This window comes from Phocoena sinus, chromosome 11, assembly GCF_008692025.1.
Source record: "Phocoena sinus isolate mPhoSin1 chromosome 11, mPhoSin1.pri, whole genome shotgun sequence".
NCBI lineage: Eukaryota > Metazoa > Chordata > Mammalia > Artiodactyla > Phocoenidae > Phocoena > Phocoena sinus.
Genome location: NC_045773.1, coordinates 67,023,446 through 67,036,193, shown reverse-complemented (window position 1 = coordinate 67,036,193; position 12,748 = coordinate 67,023,446). Strand labels below are relative to the sequence as shown.

The 12,748-nt window shown below is 43.3% G+C and overlaps 1 protein-coding gene across 3 annotated transcripts in view; it reads right to left on the bottom strand.

Moving 5' to 3' along the window:
• RNF8 (ring finger protein 8) overlaps positions 1-12,748 on the bottom strand; it is a 37,943-nt gene that overhangs the window by 9,449 nt on the left and 15,746 nt on the right. For all 3 annotated transcript variants that reach the window (XR_004352354.1, XM_032650327.1, XM_032650328.1), the window contains exons 3-5: positions 9,201-9,941; positions 5,966-6,028; positions 1,669-1,758 (exon numbers count right to left, since the gene is read on the bottom strand). Coding sequence is in view for 2 of the 3 variants with exons in the window: in XM_032650327.1 (XP_032506218.1) it covers positions 1,669-1,758; positions 5,966-6,028; positions 9,201-9,941 (894 nt within the window). In the remaining variant the exon portion in view is untranslated. The remainder of the gene's footprint in view (positions 1-1,668; positions 1,759-5,965; positions 6,029-9,200; positions 9,942-12,748) is intronic.

Genomic DNA, 12,748 nt, shown 5'->3' with positions numbered 1-12,748 from the left:
GAACTCAGTGGATAAGAAAGAAATGAGGAACAGCCCATAAAGGTAGGAAGCTTGAATTAGTGTGTAAGGTCCATTCCGTTCTTTGCAGCTGCCTCTCCTATAAAATAAGGATAATACCTATGTTCCCTAGAGACAGGAGTCTGGAGAGATGGCCTCTTGAAGTACCTTCAGGCCCCACACTCTGTGATGCTTGTCACTTCCCACTCCTGCAGTGCAATTTCCCTGTGCTTTCCCCAACCGGTCAGACTGCTTGTAGACACACTTTTTAAGGAGGATCTAGGTGTGCTCTCTCTCTTCTTTTTTTTTTTTTTTTTTTTTGGCGGTATGCGGGCCTCTTACTGTTGTGGCCTCTCCCATTGCAGAGCACAGGCCCCGGACGCGCAGGCCCAGCGGCCATGGCTCATGGGCCCAGCCACTCCACGGCATGTGGGATCTTCCCGGACCGGGGCATGAACCTGCGTCCCCTGCATCAGCAGGCGGACTCTCAACCACTGCGCCACCAGGGAAGCCCAGGTGTGCTCTCTTGAAGCCAACATTTATTAAGTCACCACCTCATCTCCAAAACAGAAAGGATCAGGAGCCCCTGAGGGGGAGAGGAAAAGCCATTTAGGGTATATTTGATATACCCTAAATATTAGGGTTCATTTATTTCTCATGTTTTACTTTCTCTTCTAATCAAAGCAAAGACTGTCAGACTGCTTAGGGCAGTGAAGAGGGACTGGACCCAGTTATAAGTAGAGTCAAGTTCCCTGAAAACTTTTGAATTACTGGATTTAAAAAGATGTGGTGGTTTCTTGAAGGCTGGGGAAGAAGGAACTATGTGATTTAAACAGAGGATAAGGATATCAAACAAACTAGAAAGTCTCCGCCTTTTCTGTATTCTGCTCCAGATATGTACATGAGGAGGGGTGGGCTGAGAGATGCAATCAGACTCAGGCATAAGTTTCAGGTCAGAGGATGCAAACTGGTGGCCTGTGGACTGGATCCAGCCTGCAGACTTATTTAGTCTGGCATTCATGGTATCAAAAAACACTGAACTGTTGCCAATACTTGAAAACTGGGATACTTTACATAAACATTTGGATTTCCATCTTCAGTGGAAAACTCAGATCGGACAACACTGGGCTTGCATATCTGGATGGCAATGACTGGCTGCATCAGAGAAGAGCTGCCTCTGGGGGTGAGGGTGAGGGTGCACCTCTGCCTCACAGCTCCCCACTATGTTCTTACACCCAGGCCACTTTACTCCTATTATCGGTCTGACCCCAGTGGGCACTTGAGTTTACAACCCCTAATTTAAGAGTTCCACTGATTTGATATGGGAAATAACTACATAAATGCATCAAGACAAACTATTTTTTATTTTGACTACACCACCCCTTAGCCTATGTGAGTGAGACACTCTGAAGGAGCATTTACCACAGACAATGGACTAGACTCCAGGATGTGTCTTATTCCCAGCATTTTGCTTCTGGATAAAGGAAGGAAATAGATGTTGTCTTACAGGCAGAACCTTCTACAGCCCTAACTAATTTTACAGATTATTTCCGTTGAGGAAGGAAACAGCCATAACCTCTCCCTTCATTCACCATACCAACCTTTGCACTGTGGAAAATGCTGAGTTGCATGTGCTAACCAAATTCTAAACCTTCACCTTCTTTCCAGTACCTTGGTCTGCTCCAATTCTTTGTTCTTGGCTTGAATGATTGCTTCAAAGTCCTTCTTGCTGCGATTTAGCTCTTCCATCAGAGCCCGATGCTGCAGAAACATAGCAGATACATACTCAAGATGCGTTACACTGCATTGTTCCTTTCAGCCACCATGCCTGTCTCTCCCTCTGTCAGCAGCTTTGGTTCAAGAGATCAATGGACTGGCAATTTCAAAATAATGTTTTTGTTCCGTCAGGACATCCCACCTACATACTGCTTTTTTCAGGGAAAGGGGCAGATAGGGAGGAATGCCATCAAATCTATTAATCTCTCTGGAAATAACCCAACTTCTGTGGCCAAATCAACTGAAGAATTTACACTGCCTTCCAGAGAGTCTGATTCTGTGGGTTTGGCTTGGGGCCCAGGGATGTACATTTTTTACAAAGCCACACAAGTGATCCTGAAAACAAATGCTCAAGAATTAGTAAGTAACTCTAAGGTTACCCAGCACTGGGAGCAGCTTTTAAAAAATAATCAGGGAAATGTGGATTCAGGAAAACTAGATAATCATATTCTTTGAAATGAAAAAGATTTTTAACTATTTATTCTATAAATCACATACTACATGCTCATAAGGTAATGCTGCCTGAACCCTGGCTGTGTCTTCTGGAAGGTGGCATGCCCAAGAGCTAGCAGCTCATTCATTGTGACTAACTGCCTACATCAAATGTCAAGAGGTTCCATTTCTATGAAACATAATTTCTGAGCTCCCTCATACTTAAGTATAGCTTATATTTTAAATCTCATTTCAAATCCTTTTTTAAAGAAGATGATCTTTCTTTTTTATTATTTTAATTCTTTTATTTGGTGTTTTTCTTTTTTTTCTGTTTTAATGAGAACTATATTTTCAAATGGTGGACTCTTTCTGCCCATAACTAAACTGAGGAAGACCTGCTGACTTAAAAGTCCATGGGTTGGGAATTCCCTGGTGGTCCAGTTCTTAGGGTTCTGTGCTTCCACCGCAGGGGGCACTGGTTCTATCCCTGGTGGGGGAACTAAGATCCCAGATCCCATAAGCCATGTGGCATGGCCAAAAAGAATAAATAGGGCTTCCCTGGTGGCGCAGTGGTTGAGAGTCCGCCTGCTGATGCAGGGGACACGGGTTCGTGCCCCGGTCCGGGAGGATCCCACACGCCGCGGAGCGGCTGGGCCCGTGAGCCATGGCCGCTGAGCCTGCGCGTCCGGAGCCTGTGCTCCGCAACTGGAGAGGCCACAACAGTGAGAGGCCCGCATACCACAAAATAAATAAATAAATAAATAAATAAATAAATAGTAATATTGTATCTATGTTAAATCTGCTGAATTTAATAACAGTGCTAGGATGATGTAAGAGAACGCCCTTGTTTTGAGGAAACAAATACTGAAGTACTTTAGGGTAAAGGGACGTAAAACATGCAATTACTTTTAAATACTTAAGTACTTTGGGGTAAAGGGACATAATACATGCAATTACTTTTAAATAATTCATAAAGAAATATACACATGGAGAAAGAGAGAAAATGGTAAAGCAACTCTTGGTAGCTGAACCAATACCAGAAACTCAGCAGCCTTTCTAGGCTAGTACCTATTTCTGGCTTCTTTTAGGAGACACAGTCATAACAAAAATATTTAATGTGCCAGGCATTGTGCAAAGTGGCTTACAAACATTGTGTAATTCTCACAAAAACTCTGAGTTTGATGCAATTATTATTTCATCATCAGTAAAATGGGGAAAACAACAGCAGCTACCTCACAGGGCTGTTGTTAAGGATTTGAAAAGACTATACATAGAGCATTTAGCACAGTGCCTGGCCAAAAGTAACTGCTACACACAGTTTACCATTTGTAGGTATGTTCATTTTACAGATAAACAGACACAGAAAAAGGCAAGTGCAAGCAACAGGATTTTCAACTCAAGTCTGACTTCCCAAGTTTCTGCCACTTGCTTTCTTTGTCCTTTTTTTAAAATTATCTCCTCGTACAGTAGGGGGAAATAGTAAATCCCCATGACAGTGGCTGAACTTAAAGCCAGGAAACACCTAATTTAATTGTCTTTGACTGTCCTCACCCCCTACCAACACCTGGCAAAGTGAGCTGCTCACTAAGTTCTTGAACTAATGAAAGACTAGGTTTCTAACCCGGGCGAGCTAGATCTTTCTGGGCTGGGTAGAGTCTCCTTGTCTCTGAGCTGGTATCCCTGGCTGCAGACCTGAAGAGGCTGTTCAGGTCCTGTCCGAGGAAACGGACTTGTCTTCCCCTCCTCAAAAAACAATTTACCAAGGGCCACTGCCCTCCGACCCACTAGGACTTGAAGGGTCCCAACCTATATTCGCCTGTGATTAACTCCTATACATCTCCACCACTGCCATGGCGACATTTTTGGAGCCCAGCTCCCCCCACCACCGCCTTCCTCTTGGCAGGCACCGAAGGTGGTATTTCTGAAAAGATATTATTCAAGACACACATTTTAAAATGTGTGGTCTGGGGGCTTCCCTGGTAGCGCAGTGGTTAAGAATCCGCCTACCAATGCAGGGAACACAGGTTTGAGCCCTGGTCCGGGAAGATCGCACATGCTGTGAAGCAACTAAGCCTGTGCGCCACAACTACTGAGCCTGCCTGCCACAACTACTGAGCCTGCGTGCCACAACTACTGAAGCCTGCGCGCCTAGAGCCCGTGCTCCACAAGAGAAGCCAACGCAATGAGAAGCCCGCGCACCGCATTAAGAGTAACCCCTGCTTACCGAAACTAGAGAAAGCCCGTGCACAGCAACAAAGACCCAACGCAGCCAAAAATAAACTAATTTTAAAAAATAAAGAAACAATAAAATGTGTGGTCTGCAGAAAAAAAGCAGTTATGTCAGAAGTCCTGAGTATTCATCTTGGCCACTAATTAGATGCATATGCCTTAATTTTCTCATTTATAAAATGGGAAAATAGGCGCCCCCCTACATTGGGGTTAATAAGAAAAAATAATAACATATATGAGAGCACTCAGAAAAGTTTTTAAAGCTCTATGTAAGTTATTATAATTATAGGCCTGGAAAATGAAAAAGAACAGCTTCAGAAGGACCACCAGGTGGACCGAACAATAACCATGTTTCATTTGAGAGTGGTAGGTCCCCCAGGCATGTTGTTATAGAACCATGACCTAAAAGTATCCTATTTTAGGTTAATGTATGGAGACTGGCCAAATGCATTATGCTAAATGATAGTGTGTTTTCCAGTCTGTCTCAGTAGAGGGTGAGGTGTTGTGGGTGCAGGGTGCTGAATGATTCCTCAGGGATTTCCAAGAGCAGAACCTTCCTCTTTTCCAGTCAATTTCAAAACATTATCTGAATATTAATTTAATAATCCTCTAAATGGGAAACATGCCTACCCCCCCACCCTAGAAAATACACAAGCTTAGAAAATTCTAAAAAGACTGAATTTTTCACCTAATGCTTTCCAAGGCTGTTTGTGCACCCAAGGTAGGCACCCTCCCAAGCATGAAGTAATATGTGATTGTTAGCACTGTAAAAAGGTTGGGAGGTAAGTAAGCAATAAAAGAACCGAATGATAAATTCTCCTGAACAAATTCTAATGCGATTACTCATTTTTCTCAAGGAGATACAAACACTCACCTCCTGACTTATAACAAACTACTAATCATTACACATAAAGAAGACAAAGCAGGTTTTAAAAATGCAAAAGAACTCATAAAAAAATAAACAGAGGAAAGAGGTAGTCAAGTTAAACTAAATAAATTACAGGCAATCTTTTAGGATAATTTTATTCCTGTGAGCCTTGCCCCCTTCAGTAAATTGATACGTTTTGTTGACGGTTAAACTGCACATTCTCAACCTAACCTAAAATGCTTAATTGGAACATTCTCAGATGGTTTCAGGATGGCTTCAGCTCAGGAATGGTGAGGTAATGGAGGCCCTTGCAGGCCCTGGTGGCCAAGTCACAGCTCTCAATTTCCCTCTGCTGCTCTCACCTTTCTGGAAGTGCAGCCACTCTCCTAGAGAGCCTCCTAATTGCTACAGGCTCATTTCATCTTCACCAAAGCAACTCGTGCTCAAATGAAGATGTAAGCTTTCATGCTGATGTCTGGCATGTCTGTGAGGCTCCAAGTCTCCGACCTTATGGCATGAGCAGCTGCCACCTGCTCTGTCTACAGACTGGAGATGCCACAGAGGTGTGCGCTAAGCAGCAGAGGCAGCCGGTGGCCACAAGAAGCCTGGCTGCCCCCCACTCCACCGCCCACTATAAGCTCAGGACAATGGCAAGAGATTTACCTCCTGCAGAGTCTGGGCTAGCTGTTGCTTCAGGTCCTCTTCTCCTTGCTCTTTCTCCAAACGCTGCAAAGCCAAAAACAAAATGTAAGGTTACCCTGCAGGAAGGGGGAAAAAGGGACAAAATCCAGTAACAAGCAGAGCAGACCTGCTAGCGTGAGCATCTGGAAACGACAGGGGGCAGGGAGTGGGTGGAAAATCTCCCATTTTACTTCAAGCTGTTGGCAGTAAGGGACTTAAGCAAAATTAAACTGCTCAAATACTGCACACCTCAGGGCTGTCACCTTCAAGCCACCACTCAGGGTGTTCTGGAGAAACTCTGGATTAATACTCCAAGTCTCCTTCACTGGCTAATGCTGTGACTCCCAAAAGGATGTAATCTGAGAGCTTCTGAGTCACCAAGTATCTAAACTGAAACACAATCCCCTGAGCTGGCACTCACAAGCTCCAACATGTTTCTTTCCTCAATTCTGGCCACTCTGAGTCTTTACCACTTCTAGCCCATAAACTGCTCCTCCACCTGCCTTGCCTGAGCTTATGCTATATCTCCTCCATCTGCCCCCTTGAATGTAGATGCCTTCTACATCATCACTCCCCTACATCCAGCACCTTCCAGAAGAACCTCTGGGCCCTTCCCTCCTTAAGAATTACCTACCCAGGACTTCCCACATAAGACTCTGCACTCCCAAGGCAGGGGGTCCAGGCTCGATCCCTGGTTGGGGAACTAGATCCCACATGCATGCCACAACTAAGATGTCCGCATGCTGCAACTAAGAAGTCTGCATGCCACAACTAAGAAGCCCGCATGCCGCAACTAAGAAGTCTGCATGCCACAACTAAGAGTCTGCATGCTGCAACTAAGGAGTCTGCATGCTGCAACTAAGTAGTCCGTATGCCACAACTAAGAAGCCCACACGCTGCAACTAAAAGATCCCATGTGCCACAACAAAGACCTGGCACAGCCAAAATAAATAAAAAAATAAAATATTTAAAAAGAAAGAATTACCTACCCATTTAATATGCCAACTGGAAATGTTTCTCTAATTTAAATATATTGACTTGAAACTGTTCTGATTATTTTGTGTGTATAATACATCTTTGTCTCCTCAACCAGATATATTCCTTAATGGCAAAAAACATTTATTAAGCATCTTTATAACCACCCAAACTCAAGTATAGTGCCAGGTAATGTGGGTGCTCAAAAAAAAATCTATGTGGCTAATACGTATAAAATAGATAACTAAAAAAAAAAAAAAGAATGACATGGAGAATTCCGTAACATACAGGGTCCTCCTTCCATTATAGTAGTTGAAAATGCTACATCCTTGCTTTCATGATGTCCTCTGAACCCAAAGTGCTATCCTGGAACAACCAGACACCCTCAGAAACTGGTTATTCCACCCCATGGGGTGGTGGTGGAAGTATCATACAATAACATTTAATTTCCAGAGGAGCAGCAGAAGTGATTCCAGGCTTGTGTTGAGACCCCAGCATTAGCACTGCTGGCCCTGCAGGTGAGATGTTTGTGCCCAGTGACAACAGCATAGCATCTTCCTTGGACTAGGTCTGTCTCATTCCTGACTGTGTAGTTTCCAGCCTTGTTTTCCCAGTCCCCCAGCAACTAATGTTGTTTAAATAAATTCCTTATATTGCAAAAAAAAAAAAAAAAAAAGTCTGTGGGAATTCCCTGGCAGTCCAGTTGTTAGGACTCCGTATGCTCAATGTTGAGGGCCCGGGTTTAATCCCTGGTTGGCGAACTAAAATCCCACAAGCCACACAGCGCAGCCAAAAAAACTAAAATTCTGTGTGAAGTAGCAAGGGTTAAATGAGTTTCTGAGCAAGCGGTAGGGGTAGGATAAATTCTTAGGGCTTGGTGGGAGAGGGGAATGTAACTAATAAACATACGTTTATTAGACATACGTCACTAGGAGCGACTTATATATGGCCCTCTCATTCCTGGAGAAATTCTCTAAACCAGTCCTTTTTGCCTTTCTTTACCATTTTGATAAGGAAAAAGATTTCACAGCTATATCTTGAAGCATGCTGAAAGGAGTCACAAATATTAACAGTAACTCTTCTTCCTGAGCACATAAGCCTTTAAAGAGAGCTCTACTCTGGTGAAGGTGTCATACACTAAATATGTGAAGATAAACCTCCGTCTATTAATTTCAAGAACTAGTCCAGGCTGGAAAACGGCAGCAAAAAGGTACACATAAGCAAGCAGTGTATACCCTTAGAAAGACCTCTTTAATCCATGGCCTTGGCTAAGACCAGCAGTTTATGGGGATAGCTGAGATTAGAATGAAATCTACAAATTGTTCAGAAATAAGCCAACACAACTGGTTGTTTCTTACCCTGAGTAAAGTACATGAAAGAGAAAAGCTTATTCACTTCAATCCTGATTGGCCCCTCTTAGTTCTAAGTCAACAATGGGAAATTCTTGACATTCAGTATTACCTGAGCAAGTAGGTGAGAGTAAAACATGTGGCTCTTGCCAGATGGGAACTGACATTTTGAGCAGAACCAGGATCAGCCATAGCCTAGAAGCTTTGTGCAAGTGCTTGTCATCTAACCCCAAATGACTTGGGGATGCAGACACATTTGCCCTCACCTTGACACAGCTAAGACAGTCATTATTTTATCTACTAAAGGCCCTGTGGACGGTGGCTTATCACTCAACCCAACAACTGAGTCATGGTGTACCTGTCCCCTCCCATGCTGGCTACTCAGGTCAGACACAAACATTTTCTGCCTTTCTAGCCTCCCACTTCCTAGGTTAGCTACAGAGCTAACAAGTTGCCAGGTAAATCAAGGGCAGAGTAATCAGGTGACCTACACCTGCCTTGGGTACAGAAATTTGGCTTTGACCTCAGAACAGAGAAAGATTACTCATGAAGACAACTATTGCGTTAATTGGGGTGTGCTGTAATTTTGGGGCATCTTCTTCACCTTCATCCAACCTCTCTCTGAATTTACCTCAGTTCTGAGATGCCTCACCTTTGCATCCTGTTATATCTTGGCTGGTTCTGCCAGTCACCTTTCCCCATCTTGACATCCCAACTCTGGCTCTTGATCTGATCATCATGCTGAACCTCAAAGTTTTCTGTTCCCATTACATCTCCTGTCCCTGGCACTCAGCATTTGGTCCCTGAACCAGAAACAGAGAGTTCTGGCCAGAGGCTCACGAAAGGCCTGCCCATCCCAAGGGGCACTCTTGTCCTTCCCTCCTGTGTGGTACCTGGAGATGCTGCTGCTCTTCCTGGAAAGTCTTCTCCAGCTGCTCCACTCTGGCCTGCTGTTGGGCCTGCTCTGCACACAGCTGGGACTGTAAATCCTGCAGTTCCTGCTCCATTTTCACAATTTTCTTTGAGTTCCCTTTTTGGGTCTGCTTTTTCACATTCAGAACAGCTACTTGCTTTTCCTGCATCTGTGTTTTCAGCTTTAGAATCCTGGACATCGTTACCTTAAACAGCTCTAAGCGGCTCTGAGATGCTGAAGGATTTGAGGCTTTCTGCTTCTTATAATGAAGCTCTACAACTTTTGCAGGGCCTGGGTCAACATGAGCCCCTGTGGTCTTCCCACTTAGCTGAAGAGAAGTCAACTTAGGATCCAAATATTCAGAGGGTTGACTAGCCACTTCACCTTTCCCATGTGACTTCACTGGCTGACCAGGTTCACAAGACACTTTACTTATTTTGGATTTCAAATTTGAGGGGCCTTCAGCTCCAGAACCCTCTAATTCATTCAAACTAAATTTCCTTTTAGCTCTCAAGCCCTTATTTTTTTCCATCATCTGGTCACTTTTTGGGGAAAGACAAGGATAAATCCTCTCCCAGTCTTCTTCAGTAACTTCATATTCATACTCTGCATTCTCCTTATTTTCCAGAGGCACCCCAAGCTGGATGTGATCTCCATTATGGATAGAATAGACCTTTAAAGGTTCTAGACGTTCTCTGTTCAGCCAAACGCCATTCAGACTCTGGGGAAAGGGAAAGAAAGACAAAATAAGTTTCATGATTTCTCTCCTCTTAACGGAATTTCCCTCCTGCTGCTGCAAAATCTTCTGTCTTTTCAGAAAGAAAATCCTTGGAGGCAGAGTCAAGATGGCGGTGTGGGAAGACACGGAATTAGTGTCTCCCCACAACTAGGGTGCCTGCCACCACTGGTGGGGGACTCTGATGCCCAAGGAGATGGGAGGAACCCCAAAGTGAGCCGGTAGGACATAGGGGGACTGAGGGGGGAGGAGAAGTGGAGGCCAGGTAGGATTGGCACCCCTGAGACCAGGGAGATCAGGAGAGGCAGGCAGGAGGGGCCCTCCAGAAGGAGCGAGGGAGATGGGGAGAGTGACTGCCCCACCCACTCGAACCCAGGAAGCCTGCTGGGCTCCCAGGTGAGGTCCCCTGCCCTCTGAGACCAGGGGTGGGGGGCACGCCTGGGCCCCTTCTGTTCCTTGAGCCTAAGCCCTACCCCCCACAGCCCCCAGGGCCTTTTCCAGCCCTGTGGGCCCTGCGCATTGGCTCCACCCACCACCCAAACCTCACCCTTGATTAGGCCCCACCTTCCACAGCCAAGGCCTTCCCCCCACCCCGTCCTTTTTTTCTTTTCTTTTCCCTCTTCCTCTTTTTTCCTATTGTGATGTACCTTCCAGTTGTTGATTCATCATATTTTTATTTTTATATTCTTTCTAACATATCTGTTCGTTTCCTAGTCTAATTTTATTTTTTACTCTGTTACTATTTTTTTTTTTTTTACCCCACATGGCTTGCAGGATCTTGGTTCACAAGCTCAGGGTTGGGCTGAAGCTCCTGCGGTGGGAGCTCTGAGTCCAAACTACTGGACTAACAGAGAACCTCAGACCCCAGGGAATATTCATCAGAGTGAGGTCTCATGGAGTTCATCATCTTAGCACCAAGACCCAGCTCTGCCCAATAGCCTACAAACTCCAGTGTTGGAAACCTCAGGCCAAACAACCAGTAAGACAGGAACACAATCCCAATCATAAAAAAGAAAAAAGAGAGATGGCAAAAAAATACATCACAGGTGAAGGAGCAAGGTAAAAACCTACAAGACCAAGTAAATGAAGAGGAAATAGGCAATCTACCTGAAAAAGAATTCAAAGTAATGACAGTAAAGATGATCCAGAATCTTGGAAATAGAATGGAGGCACAGATTGAGAAAATATAAGAAATGTTTAACAAAGATCTAGAAGAACTAAAGAACAAACAAACAGAGATGAACAACACAATAACTGAAACGAAAAATAAACTAGAAGGAATCAATAACAGAATAACTGAGGCAGAAGAACGAATAAGTGAGGTGGAAGACAAAATAGTGGAAATAACTGCTTAGGAGCAGAATAAAGAAAAACGAATGAAAAAAATTGAAGACAATCTCAGAGACTTCTGGGACAACACTGAATGCACCAACATTCGAATTATAGGGGTCCCAGAAGAAGAAGAGAAAAGAGTCTGAGAAAATATTTGAAGAGATTATAGTTTAAAACTGACCTAACATGGGAAAGGAAATAGTCACCCAAGTCCAGGAAGCACAGAGAGTCCCATACAGGATAAACCCTAGGAAAAACACACCAAGACACATATTAACCAAACTAACAAAAATAAATTCAAAGAAAAAATATTAAAAGCAGCAAGGGAAAAACAAAAAATAACATACAAAAAAGGAATCCCCATAAGGTTATCAGTGATTTTTCAGCGGAAACTCTGCAGGACAGAAGGGAGTGGCAGGATATACTTAAAGTGATGAAAAAGAAAAACCTACAACCAAGATTATTCTACCCAGCAAGGATCTCATTCAGATTCAATGGAGAAGTCAAAAGCTTTTCAAACAAGTAAAAGCTAAGAGAATTCAGCACCACCAAACCAGCTTTACAACAAATGCTAAAGAAACCTCTCTAAGTGGGAAACAAGAGAAGAAAAAGAACCACAAAAACAAACCCAAAACAGTTAAGAAAATGGTAATAGGAACATATATATCGATAATAACCTTGAATGTAAATGGATTAAATACCCCAACTAAAAGACACAGACTGGCTGAATGGATACAAAAACAAGACCCATATATATGCTGTCTACAAGAGACCCACTTCAGACCTAGGGATACATACAGACTGAAAGTGAAGGGATGGAAAAAGATATTCCATGCAAGTGGAAATCAAAAGAAAGCTGGAGTAGCAATACTTGTATCAGATAAAACAGACTTTAAAATAAAGACTATTACAAAGATAAGGAGGGACACTACATAATGATCAAAGGATCAATCCAAGAAGATGTAACAATTATAAATGTTTATGCGCCCAACATAGGAGCACCTCGATACATAAGGCAAATGCTAACAACCAGGAAAGAAGAAATCGACAGTAACACAATAATAGTAGGGGACTTTAACACCCCACTTACACCAATGGACAGATCATCCAAACAGAAAATAAATAAGGAAACACAAGCTTTAAATGACACAAGAGACCAGATAGATTTAATTGATATTTATAGAACATTCCACCCAAAAGTGGCAGAATACACTTTCTTCTCAAGTGCATACAGAACATTATCCAGGATAGATCACATCTTGGGTCACAAATCAAGCCTCAGAAAATTTAAGAAAATTGAAATCGTATCAAGCACCTTTTCTGACCACAACACTATGGAGACTGGAAACCAATTACAGGAAAAAAACTGTAAAAAACACAAATACCTGGAGGCTAAACAGTGTGCTACTAAATAACTAAGATATCACTGAAGAAATCAAAGAAGAAATTTAAAAATACAT